Source organism: Ambystoma mexicanum, chromosome 1q (genome assembly GCF_040938575.1).
Source record: "Ambystoma mexicanum isolate Mex_15411 chromosome 1q, UKY_AmexF1_1, whole genome shotgun sequence".
Lineage (NCBI taxonomy): Eukaryota > Metazoa > Chordata > Amphibia > Caudata > Ambystomatidae > Ambystoma > Ambystoma mexicanum.
In genome coordinates, this window is record NC_090922.1 from 395,314,498 (window position 1) to 395,332,894 (window position 18,397).

The 18,397-nt window shown below is 48.9% G+C and overlaps 1 protein-coding gene across 1 annotated transcript in view; it reads left to right on the forward strand.

Annotated features, from left to right (window-relative positions):
* Positions 1–18,397, forward strand: part of FTO (FTO alpha-ketoglutarate dependent dioxygenase) — a 2,588,464-nt gene that overhangs the window by 962,052 nt on the left and 1,608,015 nt on the right. The window contains exon 6 of the mRNA XM_069639585.1: positions 5,838–5,981. Coding sequence (XP_069495686.1) covers positions 5,838–5,981 — 144 coding nt within the window. The remainder of the gene's footprint in view (positions 1–5,837; positions 5,982–18,397) is intronic.

An 18,397-nucleotide genomic window follows, 5' to 3' on the forward strand; every position in this document is an offset into this window, starting at 1 on the left:
AATGTTCGATCACGGATTGTAAAGTGCAGAAGAATATACGTTGCATGCAAAGAGTCCAGTTGATCTTGGACGGGTCCATTATAGTAAATAACTAATGGGAGCAAGGGGTGAATAGTTGCAGAGCTGGAGGAATGCAGGGATTCTCAAAAGAAGGGGTGGCACCAATCAATCAAGAGTGTGGAAATGTTTGGAAAAAGTATCTGAAATATTTGGCAATGGCATGGTGCCTTTTGGCACAAATGGGAACTGCAGCTGCATGCTTCGCATCGCTTATCTGGCTGGAGGTACATCTGCACTTCTTGATATGTTTTGATCTTGTGGACAGTTCCCTTACCAATAATTACCTCAAGCCTGGCAAGGTGTGTGCAGTCTCAATATGCTACATATGCCTGCCCTTGTTATCCCTGAGGAACATTTGATACTTGCCTGCCCGATGCCCCAAGCTACATCTGTGCTCCCTTTGTCCCCTGTGCACCTAGTGTCCCTTGTGTCATCGTATATGGACATACCAGTAACTTTGCTTGATTGTGAAGAAGAGGAACCATTGAAACGGATGCAGCAGCCAAACGACGTCTCAGCAACATCTTCAGAAACTTTGATGAACATTCCTGAACAGTATCGGTTGTTCAGCCGGACTGAGAAGTTATTTTCTTCTCTTGGCCCCTGGTGTTCAAGCCATCGCAAATGCAAAGTGGCTCCAGGTCACCCGTTATGAACCCTTATTTATGAATTTCTCTGAGTCTGCTTTTAGTGCAATCAAAGAAGTGCTGCGGGCCTTGAGGCTCATAGCCCTGCAAATAGGTACATCCTTGACCGCCTAACAGTTATGGTGGGGGGAGGGGAGGGGGGCCAATGTTAAACGAGGTTTCACGGGATCGCTGGTTACCTTTTCTTCCCGGGGTTCGTGGAGTCGAGGCTGCCAGTCTGTCGGAGCGACGATGCCGATGAAGCAGTAACGCGGGAAATTAACCCAACACCCTCCTGACAATAAATGGCAGGATAGCACTGAACCAACTCCCAACGCCACGGGTGGCACTTCTCTGCATTAACGTGACGTCGGGACAGTGTTTCCACTGGCAGAGAAGGCGAATGAGTCCTTAAAACACCAGTAGATGGATGAGCTGTTCTTCGGGACTTCCAGGAAGGCAGTAAGGCACGGGTACCGGCAGGGCACAAGGCGGAGGAAGGGAAAGGCCAGGCAGCAAGGACGGGAAGGACTGACCAGGGAATCCCACGGGACAGGAGACAAGGAAGGGAGAAGGCTAAACAGGCAACCCAGAGAAGACCCCTCCAAACCCCAAAACCAGAAAGTAGGTAAGGATAGGACAGGGCTGAGAAACCAGGAACTGAAAGTACCAGGGGCTGGAATGAGAGGAAGGTAGGAGGGCAGGACAAGGCAGGGCAAAACTAGCAAGAGTAACTGGAGAGACTGTAGCACAGAAACCAGGCTCCAGCAGCGCATACACGGCAACAACCGCGTTGAGACGCGTTGTCTCCGTGTATGCGAAGCCCTTTTAAGGTCCGGGGCCAAAGCGTGGCCCGGAACGCAAGTTCGCGTTACTGCGCATGCGCGAACGTCGAACACTGACGACACGCGCATGCGCAGAACACGCAAGATGGCGCGCCCACGGACCGCGGAACGGCGTGGGGAAAGACGCCACCGCGGATAGAGTCTCCATGAAGGAGGAGACTGCCGAGGACCCGGATCCCTGTAGCAGGTAAGTGGCGCACGCGAGCGAGCGTGCGGCATGACAGCCAAGAAATTGGAGTTCATGTTGCACCTTTGTGCCTTCCAACGATTCTGTGGGGCTTGGTTTTTCTTGAGAACCATCTTGAATGAGTTTAGTTGTCAAGATCTTAATGCCAATTGTTGTCTTTTTTCTTATTATGTTTTGTTCCTGTCAAATGCTCTTATGATGCTGTTCTGCCCAAGTACCAAAAGCAGCTGCCACGTTGACTGTGACCCGGTCCAAGGCTAGAACCACTACCATTTAATATCACATGGGTACTCCAACTGAAGCCGTCTTGTGTTTTCCACCAAATTGGGATCATTGCGTGGAGCAGCAGGTAGATTGTGGAAATGGTGGGTGGATGAATTGGGTCTGTTCAGCGGAGGAGTATGCCCATAGGGGGATCATGTGACGATGGTTGTAGGGTTTTATTTCCCTGAGAAGATGGTTTGAAAGAACAAGAAATTGGTTTATTAGTTAATGTATTAACTAAAAGGGGAATGTTGGGGTGGTCGAAAAAGTTCCCAATGAGGAAGAGGGGTTTGTAGTGCTTGCTCCATATTGGTAACTGGGGGAGGACGATATTGACGCGATGTTGCAATTTAGCATCTATCTAGTGGAGTTATTAAGGACGAAATAAGTGTTACTTGTAGTGTTACTTTGTGTTTAAGTTGATACGTTTTAGATTCACACGCATGCAGCAAGATAATGTCAAATCTGCCGATGCAATATAAACGCAATGAAAGTGGGTGGTGTGCCACGTAGCACCTAAAGTAGGGCAGCGAAAAGCTTCATATGCACACGCGAGATAGATTTGTAATGATCAAAGCACTGTGAGAGGATGTGGTAGTCGTGAACATACATGCACAGACATACATACAAGGGGTCTTTAGGGACATGTGTTTGGGGTACATGGTGAATATACAAATCCGTATGCCACAAGCCCTCTCATAGCTAGGGATTGTGCTGGCCCAGAAGCCTGGAGGTGAGACGAACTCTGTGTGGCTGGGAAAACTGGTTGAGCAAGGTTGAAGGTTGAGGAAAGGTAGCAGGCAGCTGCAATAATTTCAGGTGGTCAGCTACAGCCAGGCTCAGGTTTTTACAACTTGGTACTATTATGGAGAGGAGATGCAATCTTTTTTTAGTACATGGCAGCCTGTTATTCATTGTCCATGGAAATCTGGCCATTTAGTAGAATTAATTTGGGATAGAGTTATAAACCCAGTGCAAGGGGTGCTTAAGGGCAGAATAAAAAAATGGTTTATGGGTTTCAATCAGGTTCTCAGGATGTGTGAAGAGGCCATGCATGCTGAATTGGTAGTCATATAGATTAGTGTGAAATAAGGATGCCAGCAAGTCTGGGTGGGTAAGATATTTATCGGCAGTTCAAAGAGAACTTGTTTGTGTCCCTCCCTTCTCATATTATTGAAGTTTCCTTGCAGAAGACCATGTGCAGGATTAGAGGTTCCCAGCCAGCTGGAACTTGTAATGAATTATGTTTGTTGTGTGAATGTGTAGCTATGGGACGACGTCATGACCTACCACAGAAAGATCCCAAAAAGGCGTGATCTGTAAATATGAGTGGACGCAAAGATATGTTGAAAGGGGATGGTAGTTAAATTAATGTGCCCAATGAAAGCATGGGAATTAAAGGAGATTACATTTCTTTGTATAGGTTTGGCCAATCGTGTGGGGCATGATTTGAAATATAAGTTGTGGGAGTGCTTTAACCGTTGTACAATGTATAAAATGTGTAAACTTCTTTGGTTCGAGGAGATGCAGGTTAGCTTGACTCCATGGCGTTATCTAGCTTCTCCCAGCCATTTGTACAATAAACTTTCTTTACAGACAAACATGCACTTGCTTCTTAAAAAGGTGGGCCTACTTTGCATAAAGGTGATCGGAGGTCCATCCACACATCTCTTTATGGTCAGCATCAGTTTCCATACATTTAAATTCAAGATTAGTAAAGGTTTTTTTCATGCGGACTGCTTCTTCGTCGCTATGGTCCTTAAAATCCAAATACATTGGCCCTCATTACAACACTGGCGCTAAACCATGGCGCTATTAGCACCATGGTTGCTGCCGGTATTGTAACAAGTCCGCCATGGTGAAATGGGGAAGTACCACCCCATTCCAAGGTTGGCGGGCGGTACTTCCCCATTTCACCATGGCCCTTCCCCATTCCCATTTTTGCCCCATAGGGCATAATGGGAATGGGGAAAGGCGGTAATTACGGTACCGCAAATTGCGGTACCGTAATTATCGCCAGGGTCCCTTTGCGGGTCCCTACAATAACAGCTAGTTCCAGCCACCGTTATGGGAACTGGGTGCTAAGGGATTACCGGTACCCTTACCGGTACCGGTGATCCCTTAGCGCCAGGGTCGTAATGACCCCCATTGAAGTTGTTGTTCATTATTAAAGGACAGTTTAGCTTCAAAAGAGGTAGAGCGGTTTCTAACGAGCAATTGGAAAAATCTGCATTACAATGGTGGACGATATATATCATTAGTACCCGGCATGCGCGGCGCACCGGGAATACAACGTGTGGATTGGCTCTTTTGCGAGCCATACCACACGGTATTCCCTTGCTCTGTACCCGGCGAGGGGCGTGGCAGCCCCTCAGCCAATGAGGAGGCTCGAAATGGGGCAATCCCCGCTCCGACCCTCCCCATGGCAGGAAGCTGCCTTCTCCCCCCACCGGGAACTCAGGTAAGGCTTTTTTTTGTTTTTGTTCTTTTTTTCCCTTTCCTCCCTCTTCCCACCTCCATGCCCTCCCCACCCCACTTACCTTCTATCCCTTGGTCTCTGGCGAGCGACGATGGAAGCCTCCAGGAGTGTGGCGACTCGGAGCGGGGCCTTTCCCGCTCCGAGCCTCCACACGGCTGAAGGCTTCCATCGTCCCCCGCCGGATACCGCAGTACTTTTTTTTTTCCCCCTTCCACCCTCCGAACCCCACTTACCTTCTTTTTTCTTCTTGTCTTGGGAGCGAACACGCTGGAAACACTTCTGTTCCCAGTGCGTCCGCTCCCGATGGCCGCCATGGAAAGGGACAATGGACTACGTTTTCCGCTTTCCCAGCGGCCATGTTTTTTCACTTTATTTTTTTTTCTGTTTCGAAACGCGGCAGCGTTTCTAAACAGAAGAAAATGCCGTTAGTACCCCGGTCTAACGGGCCGGGGTACTAATGGCAATAAAACCTGAGGCGGCGGGCCAATACCGCCCACGGTAATGCCCCCAGGGCTTCGTTAAGGCCCTCGCTATGCTCGGGCCTGTAACTACGGCCCCGGGGGAATTACCTGGGGCGGTATTGGCCCGCCGCCTCAGGTTTTATTGCCACACTATAATCTGAAGACGTAGGAAGGGTTTAAGGTACATTTATCGCCTATGCAGTTGCATTGAGGGATAGTTGTCATGGTAATAAGGAAGTTGTTCTTAAGGGCACATTCAGTCACCACTGCTACTGTGCCACCTCTGCTGTGAGATCTGTTTGATGTAAAGATGGTGTACCCTTTGAGTAAGGCAAAGTCAATGGCTGGCCTTAAAATATAGCTAAAAAATCTAAGTTCTATACTAATACAAACTACCAAACAAAAGAGTGGGCAAGGAAAATAGTACCAGGGTGTTGTCCCATTAGCATTTCCATTCCCAGGAGGTAGGTGCCCACGTTGAGGGACTGAGGCAAAGATGTAAGTTGGTGGGAAGGAGAGGGCTGGTTCATGGGATTGGGGAGTGGTAGGGCTTTCACATTACTGTGGGGAGGAAGGGGCACTTTTCCGGGATAAGGCAAAGGAAAATAAATATGGCAAACCTGGGCGACAGGCAAAGGAGGCAGGGGGAGAAAGGAGGTGAATACTGTGGCATCACGCCCACTTCCCCAGCCTTGTGATTGGCCAGGGCCTCTCCCCAACATGCTAATGATTGATCTGTATTTAAAAAAAACTGTAATTACCAGGTGTTATACATTTCAGATATTTTCACAGACAGTTCTGTATCAGATTTAAAAGGCAGACGTATAGACTTATTTTCAGGTTTGCCGTTATAATTTTACCATTGAAGTTCTACCTAAACAATCATTAATTGTGATCCTTTTGTTATGCTCTTAGTGTTCAACAGGTACATTGGACTATATAATGGGAAGGTGCCAAGTCGTGCTTCAGAACTTGGATAAGAATGTCAATTCAGGCACGGCTGCTCTAAAGTGTTTGGACGTCCCAGTGCTAAAGAAAATGGGTGAAATTCATAACGAGGTGAGTGGCATCTTCATTAAGGGTTTTAAAGTGTAATGCAGTTCCAATTACTAAATAGCAGCAATGATTATAAGCTGGCTGATATTTTAAAAAAGAAATAATGAGCAAGATATGCAAATCTTAGAAGTGGCAAACAATCTTGCATGCATGGTACGTTGCATTCTGTCACAGATGGTAAAGGAATTACTCAAAGCCTCAGAGACGGTTCAGAGGTTTTTATCGAATTTTCAATTGGCCCTATGGCCAACCCTCTGTCTCTCGTCTTAAATGAACTTTTCACAAATCCATGTATTTTTAGCCCCATGTTAGTAGAATGGCTGTTCTCGCTGTGCCAGTTGCTGCCACTATCTTGATGGTAGTCTGTAGAAGAATCAAAAAGACAATTGCGAGCATTTTGGTCTGGAGGTAAGGTGTGAGACACAGTAGTACTGCTCAAATACAGGCTGGTATAAGGCAAGGGATGATACTGCCATTGCCACCCGATTCCTCCAAGGTAGGACTGGCTGTGGATTGCTCCCTGGTAGTCATCACCACCCTGATGAGAGGTGTTCCCATCACCATTTGACAAGGCCAGGGTACTTGGTGAGGGACAAATCTCCCTTGGGTCTCCATAATATCTAGCCTGGCTGGGTCAGACTTCACTTAATGTTTCCAACAAGTGAATATGAGCTATGTGATTGATATGCATGAACTCAAAATGAAAGATGTTAGCTATTGTAGCTACTCTGCCCCTTTAACCTCCTGCATTTAACCAGCTGGTAAAGCGTTACGACTGGAAATGAACAACAATTTGAGGAAATCTATTAATCATACTTTATTCATATGTGAGATTAGTTGGGGCTCGACGCAGCGATAGTGTAGGGCACATGTACCCTTATAATTATGAGAATACTGATTTTCCAATTTTTCTTTACTGTCTTTTTAAAACTGTTGCTCTGGTTAAAGTAAATGATCACATATGCAAGGACCATGTGAAGCTTGTTACACTTTTTAGGTGAGTAGTCACGATCTGTTTTTGTTTGTTTGTCATAAAAGTGCAAACTCCAGTTCATTTTCCTTGTATCCTTAGTTTAAATTTGTTCAACGTGTTTGTGGACTAAACAACAAATGTGTCCGTGTCCGACACAATATTGGGCCTCATTAGAAGCTTGGTTGCATCTGTGTGATAAATCTGCCCAGATACCACCATACTGTATTACCGTTAACACCACTTGGTGGATTACAAGTGGCTGTGGCTGTGTGAGTCCCCATTTGTTTGCGCCCATTGGACTCAATGGGGTGTTTTTCGGTGGAATTGCCTTGGTGGTAATTCCGCAAAAATGGGCAGAATGTCAGTTTATTTACCGCCAGCTCATAGGTGGAGGTGAATCCTCTAACTTTCCTACCAACTCAAAGTTGGGCGGTGCAGTAATGCGGCGGTGTGTGGCTATACTGCTGCATTTAACCCGCACCGTCCACATGTGTTTAATTTGAAGGCCCATCTGAAATAAACTTTTTATCATTTTTTGAGGGTTAAATACAATAAGCTTAGTTCTCAGAATGAATCACAAGAAAAGAAAAAAAATGTGCTAAATCTAGCGCACGTGACAACCTACTCTAATCAGAGAAACATTATAAAAAGATAATAAAGAAAAATTTGATTTTTTTTTCATGTTATGCACAAAGGAATAAAACTGTATGTGCAGGTGGGTGTTTCATGAAACGGACAAGGTAACCTGAAAGATCTATTGTTGAAAGTAGAAAAACGCAACTAATCCAAAGCAATTTGCGCACACACAAAATGTTGCATACACAGATCCATGTCTTAGTTATGATAACCTAATTAAAGGAAGGGCTATGCATCACCCACACACAGTTAAACCTTTCTTGCGTTCTAGAAATTAGAAGTCTTCGATAGCATCGGTACTAGGCATGTGATTTTCACTGGCATAGTCATGCGAACCAGAGATTCAGAGATTGGAACGGGAACTATTTGGAAGTAGTTGGAACCAGATCCCATTAAAAGATATCAGAAGGGAATGGTGATAGAGTAGGGAGACCAGTAGAGCAGTACAGCAGAGGGAGGCTTTAAAACCATGTCCGGCGGTACAAGAGGGTCCGACTGACCCAACTGACTGACCCAAACCAATGATTAAAGGAGGAAGAATCCAATTGGGAAAGTGATGAGGAGGCATCTTATCGTATTGATGTGGCTGGGAAAAGGATGGCCAGAACCAGGGATGCCTCCTCAGTAAGGAGGTCAGGATCACTCCTTTGAGAAACTGGGATGCTCTCTTCAAGAGGCCCAACAAATTACTGCTTGGAGTTTCCCCTAATAGGGTTCAGGAACATCTTCAAACCTGCACTGGGAAAACCAAAAGAGACCACCAAAGCTGAAACCCCTACAGTTGAGACAGACTGAATTGAAATGTGACTCCAGGAGGGGGTCAGCTCATTAACCTTGTGACTTTTTAGTTGCTTTTGGCCCCAACCTGTACACCAGTCCCAAATAAACCCTTTTTGGCACTTCAAATTTGAGTGGTGTCTGTTGATTCCCAGTGGCCGTCCTGAAAGTACATCTCCAGCCGGAGTAATTCTCCCCCTGCTCAACCTCACCAGCCAAATGTCTTCTGCCTAGGCTAGCGCCCCAAATTGGCTCCGATTATGCTGTCTCGGGATGTTAGCCCAGCCCTGGCTCAGATTTGCACTGTCTTAGAGTGTGAGCACTCAGCACACTGTCTGACTCTGGTCTCTAGCTCATGCCGGTCACTGGGATATAGCCCCCATTTAGTTTGCAACAATCTGACCCTTTTTGATCTCTGATATTGTATAGGGTCTGAGGTGTAGCCTTCAGAAGGATGATGTTCTTTCTCTTCCTGGGGTGTTGATTCTCCCCTGGAACTGAGTTGCAGCAGTCGACGGGCTTTCAGATTTCTATCAGTGGGTCTGGCTGTCGCAATCTGTCTCTCGTTCAGGGTCTGAGTCTTTCTCTGGTTCTGGCTTTCTCTGAGTCCTCTAACCTTACAAAAGTTCTGGTGTACCTGCTCACCATGTACAGGCTATAGTGCCCTGACCTCAGCAGGCCCCTGACCCCTCCGGCTCCTTTCAGCTCTCCTGAACCTTCACCTATCTCTGCTGCCAATGGTCTGCAGTGCACGTCTGCACTTACGCTTCCCCTCTCCCAGGCTGAGGAAACAGACACTTGTTATACTGTCTGGGCCAGGTGTGTGCAGAAAGCCACCTGACAAACCTCGGAAAATCATGAAGCCATTGACCACATTGAGGCTTTGTAGATCAGAACACAAGCAGGGGCTTTAAAAAGGTTGGTGGACACTTGGAACTCTGCCATCTGCTTGCATCTGCTTGGATTGCTTGTTTGGTGAGCAACTTGTCCCCCATATTCCAATTTGATGTATTCTTTGCAGGTAAAAGGTTTTAAGACTTGGGAATTCTGAATTTGTGGGGCTGCATGAATCTCTTTTCCTTGTTAATTCCGAATTGGTGTTGTGTGGGCAAGCCACGTATCTGAATAAGTATGAGGAGTGGGATGTGCTATTAGGGAATGAGCGGAGTGCTGAGGCTTTTCCCTTCTCATTCTACTGGTGTCTTGTCTCTTGTTCCGTGGACTCAGAATTGGAGGTTAGGTTGAAAGCAGTTGATCAGATCTTTGTTGGATATGCAGAGGGGGCTATCTTGCAACTTATCTGGATCTCCGGATATGCAGAAGGCCTTTTTTAAAAAAAAAATGTTTATTTTAAACCAAGGCAGGAAAACAAGTACAGTTATACATTAATTCAACCTTTCAATCAAATTCTTCCCTCACCCATTCTCCCATTGTGGATGCCTGCCCAGCTTAGAGTCCCTGGAGTTGGGGTTTTTCAACCTCCCCTTTATCCCTCGTCCCCCTCGTCAGGTGTATTCACACTGTGTAGAATCCTCCTGTCCTGTTGGGGTTTGTACGTGAAGGCCAGGAATTTTAGGTCATAGTCAAGAAATGGGCCCCAAATGTTCTGAAAACCATGTAGAAGCCCTGCCTTAGCCACTGTCACCTTCTCTGCGATAAGGATATCCCATAATTTGACCCAACAAAGGGGCAGGAGTGGGCCTTCCTTAGATTTCCAGGAATGGGCAATCGTTATTCTTCCTGCTAGAAGGCATTGGGACAACAGCTTGGCTTTGGCTCCCGACCTTGAGTAAATTCCAGGGACCTGAGCCCCCAGCAGGATGGGTTCAGGCTCTAGTGGGAGCACCGTTTGAGTAATTCCTTCAGTGATGTCCAAGCACTGCCTCCAAAATTGTTGGGCTTTTGGGCATGTCCACCACATGTGGAAGAAGGACCCTGTGTATCCGCATTGTCTCCAACATGCCGGGTCAAGAGTTTGGTTCATGTGGTGGATTCTCAAGGGGGGGATATTACCAGCGCAGCAGTATTTTGTAGGCGCATTCGCTGTTGGTGTTGCAGGCCAAAGATGAGTGGGCCCGAGTCCATGTGTCCACCCACGTCTGATCCTCTATGGGATGACCTAGGTCTGCCTCCCATTGTGCCACACAGCGAGTTTTGGAGGCGAGGAAATCTCCCTGAAAACGTTTGTATAAGACAGAGATCTTACCTCAAGCCGGAAGATCCATCAGGGTTAGTTCCAACGTCGTGGGGGGCGAGTTGCTGTGTAGCGAGTTTGCGGGTGGGAGCACCAATGGCGGAGCTGGATATAGGAGGACCTGTCTGTTTCTTGAAGCTGGAAGGCTTCCTTGCATTGGATGAAGGTGCGAGGTTCCCCCCCACAAACAATTGTCCCAGAGATTCTAGGCCCCCTGCGATCTAGTTTTTAAAGTTCTGAGGATTCATACCAGGCGAGAAGGTTGGGTTGTGGAATACCGGTGATGAGGGGCTCGGTCCTCTGGGAATCCCTTTTTTCTTTAGGGCCTTGTCCCAAATGTCTATTGTGTGCCTGGTAGCTAGTAGTAGTCTTCCCGTCTGCCGCGTCGGTGGTGAAATGTGCGGGAGAAAGCATAGGGGGAGGGATAGGCGAGATTGTTCCACCCATCTCGGGCGACCAGAGGACATCTGCCACGCTTGCTAATTGTGCTGCCGTCTGGTATCCTTGTAGGTCAGGTACCCCCAGGCCGCCTAGTCTTGCATTGCCTAGCATTGTTCTTTGGGGGATCCTGGGTTTTCCCCCCTCCAAATAAACCATAACATGTTCCTCTGGAGGTCCCGAAGGGCCGGCGGCGGAATAAGCACTGGGAGTGATGAGCAGGCATACAAAAACCTGGGAAGGAGATTCATCTTGCATGCTGTGATGCGCCCCATTAGTGAGATTTCCTGTAATTTCCAGCGTTTCAGATCATCTTCCAACTCCTTAAAAAGAGGGGGAAAGTATACACGGTAAACGTCTTTTGGGTTCGCTGGGATTCGGACCCCCAGGTAGGGGTTTGCCGTGGCCTTCCACTGGATGGGGCATAGCGGGATCAGGGCTTCTTTTTTGGACGGGGTCAGTCCTATCCCAAGGGCCGTGGACTTGTTGAAGTTGATGGAGAAGCCGGTGACTCTTCCGTAGTTATCTATCTTGGCCAGGGCATGTTTCAGTGAGGGGCAGGGCTCTGAGATGGTAAGTAGGACATTGTCTGCTTATAGGGCAAGTTTGTGTTGAGAGGGCCTGACCCGGAGTCCCTTGATGAACTTGTTCAGTCTGATTCTTTGGATGAATGGTTCCATGATCAGGGCAAACAGGAGTGGTGATAGCGGGCATCCCTGCCTGGTCCCGCTGGTTAGGGGGATTGGAGCGGAGAGGGTGCCATTGATCCTCAGAAGAGTCTTTGGTGATTTGTAATTCGCTAGGACCATGGCTCGGAACTCTGGCCTGAACCCAAAGGCTTCAAGGGTGAGGTTCATGAAGGTCCAGTCCACCATGTCAAAAGCTTTGCTGGCGTCGAGGGCCAGGAGAGCCAGGCCTTGTGAGTCCCGGGTAGCCAGGTCCACCAGGTCCAGTGTTCTGCGGATGTTATCGCTTGTTGCTCTTTTCCTGATGAACCCGGTCTGGTCTGGTTGGATTATGTCGGGCAGGATGCGGGAGAGGCGTGTTGCCAGGACCTTAGTATAGATGTTGGCATCAATGTTCAGCAAGGCAATTGGTCTGTAAGAGGCTGGGTTCGTTGGGTCCCCCCCAGGTTTAGGTAGGAGGACAGTAATGGATTCTTGCATGGAGGGGGTTATTGTGCCCGTTCCCCGAAAGGAATTAAAAAGACTCACCAATGGTGGGAATAGTTGATGCCTGGAGATTTTGTAGAATTTGGGGGTATATCCTTCAGGTCCGGGGGCTCGGGTTTTAAGGACCTTTATGGCCTCTTCTTCCTCTTCTACTGAAATCGGCATGTCCAGAATGTCTCGGGCTGAGTTCTTCAGCTGGGGGAGGGCGGCTTTCTGCAGGTATTCTGTCTGTTCCTGCAGGTTTCGTGGTGGTGCGAACATTACTTGAGTGAGGTGATTCGTTGCTAGCTGTAGTTTCTCTAGTTCTCTAGTTCTGAGTATTGAATTTTGCCCTGCAGGTCTTGTAGTCCAATAATGGTGCTGCTCTTCTTGAAGTTTTGCCACCAGTAGCTTGTTTGCTTTGTTGATCCTTACATAATAAAATTGTTTGGCTTTTGCCAATAGTTATGCCGTGTGTTCAGCGTAGTGCGCCTTGATTTGTTTCCATGCAGTCCGGAGGGCTCGTTGTGTTTTGGGAGACCATCCCTTTTTCTTATGAATGTCTTCTACTTCCCGGAGTTCTTCCTCGAGGGACAGGCGAGTTTGCCTCCTGCTCCTATAGTATGCCACTCCACGAGCTATTAGTTCTCCCCGAATGACAGCCTTCATAGCGTCCCAGGTGTTGGCCAAAGAGGTATCCTCGCTGGAGTTCTCCTGGAAGAAGTTTGTAATTGATGTTGTTATGGCGTCTCTTATTGGCATCTCATTCAGTATCGAGTCGTACAATGACCATCTGCGTTGGGCTGTGGGGGTTGGATCATGAATGCAGATTTCCAGGGTTACCGAGGCATGATCGGATAGCATCCTTGATCCGATGGATACCTCGTTGGTAAAGACGAGCACCTGCGGAGATGTCAGGAGGAGGTCAATCCTTGATAATGTTCTGTGGACATAGGAGTAGAAGGAGAAGTCTGTCTCTAAGGGATGTAGCACCCGCCATGAGTCTGCCACCTCCAGGGTCCTGAATAGACGTAGCAGTTCGAGGGCAAGGGTGACGTCTCCAGAAGAAGCCGGGTGTGACTTGTCCCTTATTGGGTCTGGCACTCTGTTGAAATCGCCTCACATCACGATTTGTCCCTGCACAAAGGGAACCAGTGTGGCGCTCATAGAATGCGACTTTTCCTGTATTTGGAGCGTACACCAAAATGAAGGTATACAGCTGGCTCAGCAGGAGGCATTTCACTGCCACAAATCGCCCCACTGGGCAGAGTTTAGTTTCCAAGATGTTGGGGTTCAACCAAGAGAACTGCCGTACCCCCTTTCTTGTTGCCGCCTGAAGCAATGAGTTGCTTTGGAAATTGTTGTGAACGCAGGCGCCCGAAGTCCGCTGGCAGCAAGTGCGTTTCTTGAAGTAGGGCCACCGCTGCATCTTCATCTTGGAGCTTTTGTAAGATAGTTTTACGTTTGGGGGGGGGGCTGTTCAACCCCCTGACATTAAGGGAGATGAATCTCAAGGTGCGATGTTCCTGGGTGCGGGGGGAAGTTGCTGTTGGGTTCACGCGGGAGGCCTGGGTTAGGTATGAGTCAGCCATAGCTTGAGTGAGTGAGGCTGTTTATTATCCTGGTCTTGGGATTTTTGCCCCTGCCTCCAACAGGGAGGCCGGGTATTAACTAGCGGGGGGGCAGCTTTGTGGGTCTGGCACCACCCCAGGGCAACTGGGCCAGGTAACTGTAGTCAGCCAACATGGCTGAAACTTGAGGCCAGGCAGAGTCTGGCATTCCAAGGACTTGTGAATAGATTGAACCTCGGAAGTGGGCAGAAGCCATGGGGGGGCGCTGCTGTGAGCATGGAACAGATCATTTTTAGCTTCTCTGTGGTTGGCGTTCCGTCAGAGCAAAGGAGGTCCAGGTCCAGAGGGGGAATAGGGCCGTGCCGACCAGGATTACAGTCGAGCAGGAGCTGCAGGATCCCTTTATGTAGAGTGTCAGCTTTCTGTCTTCTTTCCTGTGTACCCTCTTTTAGCATTTAATCATTTCTTTCTCCTATCCTTCGCGACCCTTGTCCATGCAATCCGCTTCTCTTTTGGAGGGGGCGTAGGGTCCTTGCCCGTGGTGGTCTCGGAAGCCCCAGGGGAGTCAGTCCCAGGCAAAGTTGGTTGCGTGATTTGTGCGGCGTCCTCGAGGTGGCTAATTCTCCTTAAAGAGCCCTTGTAGGTGAATTGTAGTGCCGTTGGGAAAGCCATCTATAGCGGACTTGCTGGCTCTAAAGGAAGAGGGTCAGGAGCCGGAGGGATCTTCTTTTTTGCAGCGTGAGGAGGGAGAAGTCCGGGTAGATTTAAAGGGTGGAGCCCTGGAAAGTTAGCTCGTCCCGGGTGCGACAGATAGACGAGATGCCCTCCCTTGTAGTGAAAAAGTGTACCATGGTGATAACATCAGGGGGTTCCAACTCCAGTCCTCGACGTGGGGGCAACCTGTGAGTACGGTCTAACAGGAGTTGAGACTTATCTAGGTGCGGAAGGAGGGACTGAAAGAGGTCCCCCATGTATTTTTTGGTCTGGGATCGAGGCGGGGATGCCTCGAATTCGTAGGTTATTGTACCAGGCTCGATTTTCCAAGTCCTCTTGTTTGAATTCCAAAATTTTGCATCTATCTTGTAGAGCTCTAATGGAGTGTTGGATTTTGCCTATAGCCGTAGTATGGTGTTGGGGTTGGTGCTCAATGTTTGTTCTGCTTCCGTCACCTTCTGGTCAGTGTGCTCTAATTGTGTAGAGAGTTCGGTCATGCAGGACCTGAATTCAGATTTGATATCGGCCATGAAGGCCAGTAGGTCACTTCTGGTTGCAAGGGTCTCTTTGTCTTCCGTGCCCATCTGTGGTACAGAGTAGGGGGGGTCCTGTTTCTACCCTTTGTCTGCCGATAGCAGCATTGTGGCAATGTCTGTGTTCTTAGTGGATTTAGGTTGCTTGGCCATGGTGTCACCACTCATAAGGTGGGAGTGTGGAGCAGCAGGGGGGAAAGGGGAATCGGGGGGTGGGCTGGGGCGCCCCAGGAGCCGGTCAGTCGCAGAGGAGGGTGTAGTCCGTTGTCGCTGTGGAGAGTGAGGTTGTCAGGCTTCTCAGAGGCTATCTGTGTGCGATGACTGTATTCAGCCTAATGGGGGAGTTGGGTCATAGCGTGGGGAGGTCCTAGTCAGATCAGTGGCACTGGTTGGCGTTGGTGCACTCATTGTTACCTTAGGGTGCGTAAGTCTGTGGTCCAGGGTGGGATATATGAGTGGGTGGGGGGGGTCTCACCAGGCCTTTGAGGGCAGACAAGAGGAGCCCTATAGGCTCTGGACAGGCAAGAAGCCCCAGGTCCCTCCACTCGTGAGCACCGGGGCTCCTGGAAGTTATGCTCTCTCCCAGAGGCGATGAGGGTGGGAGGAAAAAGCCTCCCCTTTCCAGCGTCGTGGGGCGAATGGATGTCTCCTTGATGGGGGAGCAGAGGGTTGCTGGGTGGGCCGGGGCGCCCCAGGAAGTGATGATGGGGACACCTGGAGGCCTGGTGGAACTCGTGAGACCAAATCTGGGTCCGTGTCTTGCAGCGGTCCCCCCTCTTCAGTGGGGGGGCCCCGAGGATAGTCACCCCTCCACTGGATTTTGGGCAGGGGCTCCCCCAGCTGTCTGCCTCACGATGTCCTCAGAGTGGAGTCAGGGCATCCCACCCGGAGTCACACACTCACCATGCTGCAGGCATAGGTCAGGCCCCTTGTAATGGCCCGTGACGGTGTGAAGTGTTGCCGCCGGGGTTCAGACTTCAGGTTTACCAGCCGCTGCTCCTCCCGATCGGTGTCGTCACACGGGAGGAGGCGGGCTGGCTCTGCAGGACCTGGTGTGCCGTGCGGTCCGGAGTCCGTGGAGCCTCAGGTATGGGGATTGAGGGACGACAGGCGGGGTGGGCGGGGAGCAGGGGAGCACACTTCCAGTGTGTGTTATGCTGGGCTGCTTGTGCGGTGTTGCTCTGCCGCACCCACCGCCGGCGCCATTGTTGGAATGGGACTCTGCACCTGCCGCCTGGAGGACACCAAGCCCCCTCCTGTCGGGTGGCTTTCCAATGATGTTGTTGGGACCCTGGGGCCGCCGGCGCTCACTCGCCATTCGGTTCATCTCTGCTCCTCCTCTCCCCGCCGCAGCGTCTGTCCGCCATCTTGGTTTTTGGGCACCGGCAGGCAATATTTTCCACCACTGATTTCGGGCACTTAGGGTGTAGAACGCCCGTTCCTCTTGGTGCCAGCTGTGCTCGGAGTGTTCTGGTTGCACTAGCTGGTATCATCGACCCGTTTAGGTTGCAGGAACAGTATCATTCTTTTCAAGCAGCGGGCTCCCCACGGAGGCAGTTAAAAGAGCAGCCACATCGATGGCGCTCTAGTCCACGCCCCGCGGAAGGCCTTTTGGGAAACCCCTGTTTTAGCTTCCAGGGGTCCGTTTCCTCACAAATTAATGGTACTAGTACATTCTGGCAGGTCTGGGGTCTGTATCGAGTCTAGGTTTTGAGGGGGGCCTTCTCCTAGCTTGCCCCTACCTCAATGCCTCATGCCTCCCAGATTCCTGGATCATGGTCTCTGTGCACTTTAATAAGACCAGTACACTAAAATCCCATTTTTGCATCCACTATCTATCCACAGGTTCCCAGGGCCTGGGCGACCTGCTTTCTGCTGTCTGATAGGGTTTGGCTTGACTAGGGTCTGCCAGGCTGTGGTATCCAGGTAACACACCAGAAGTGGCATTCTGAAGCGTGTGACTTCCCCCTGCACCCTATTCTCAAGCTCCCACCTGTTTGATGTGACTTCATCACATAATGCTCCCCCCTTAGTTATTCTCACAGTGGATCAACTCTGATCACTACTGTCCTCAATGACTATACTATTGATTGATTCTTCATATAAGGGGGTGGGGAGGCTGAAACGGATACATGGATACATGCCCATGGTCTTATGGCATCACAAGGAGGCTTGTGCATGAGAGCCTTGAGCAAGTGTTGTATTCTAATGTTATTTTAGAATAAATGTTATTGATTTTAATTGCAACCATTACATCCAACAATCCAATGCTTTAAATGTCTTCAATCGGAACAAACTAAAAAAATCAACTTTAGACTACTTCCAGATACAATAATAAATAAATAAAATTGGTTGATGGTTTTAGTTCGGACTCTCCAAACGAGTTAAGAGCCATCAATCTAATCAGACATGTAAGGCTTCGATATAAGTCTTTGATGTAGCACAAAAAGGGGTCCCACACTTACCTAAATCTCTTGTCTGAAACTCTGTTGGTTGTCAATGTTTCAATTGATTAAATAGATCTAGAAGTGGCGCAAGCGCTACCTTTGGGGTGCTGTTTTACTGTTAAATTATTTGTTTGGTATGTTTTTGATGTGTGGCTATGCTCTGCTAGCACAGGCTGTCTATGATATGCTCTGCCGTGTTTTGAAATTCTTTGCTCTTAGGCTTCCCATGCTGTGTTATGCTAATATGCCACGATGGGTTTAAGGTATGTGAACATGTTTTTATTTTTATTATTAGGGTTTTTATTGAGCGCAGACCTAGCTTTGGGAAGCAAAGGAACGTGTTATAAGGGAGAAGAATAAGGTTAGGAAACAGAGAAACAAGCAAGTGGGGATCGAACACCTGGGGAGGGAGGACAATAGTCAGCAATGGATCATCAAGTAACCAAGGGAGGAAACAGTGGGGATCAGATTACCCAGTCTCAGGTTAGATCGGGAGTGGATGATGTATTGACCTAGGTAATAGGGTGGAGCCATTCCTTGATGAGGAGGGTCTTGAGCTCCTTCCTGAACTGTAGAAGCGAGGGGGTGAGTCCGATGTTGATGGGGAGGAGGTCCCAGAGTCCTGGGGTATTTATAGAAAAGGCTGTATTCTCTTTTTTCCTTCATGCACCGGTGGAGTGCAAGTCTGCACATGTCCTTACTTCTGGTGGATCGTAGGCCTCTGAAGATGCTGTGTTTCTCAGTGAGGTAGCTTGGGCTCTTCAGGATGACAGCCTTGTATATGATGCAGCAGGATTTGAAGATGAGAAGGGCTTGCAGCAGGAGCCAGTGCAGTTCGATGAGAGATGGTGTGATGTGGTTGAATTTGCAGAGTCCTTTGAGTCCTGCTGCAGAATGCAGGACACCTCTCAGGGGAGCCAAGGTAGTTGCTGGAAGGCCTTCCCAAATGGTGTTGCCACCATCCAGGTGGGGGAGGACCAAGACT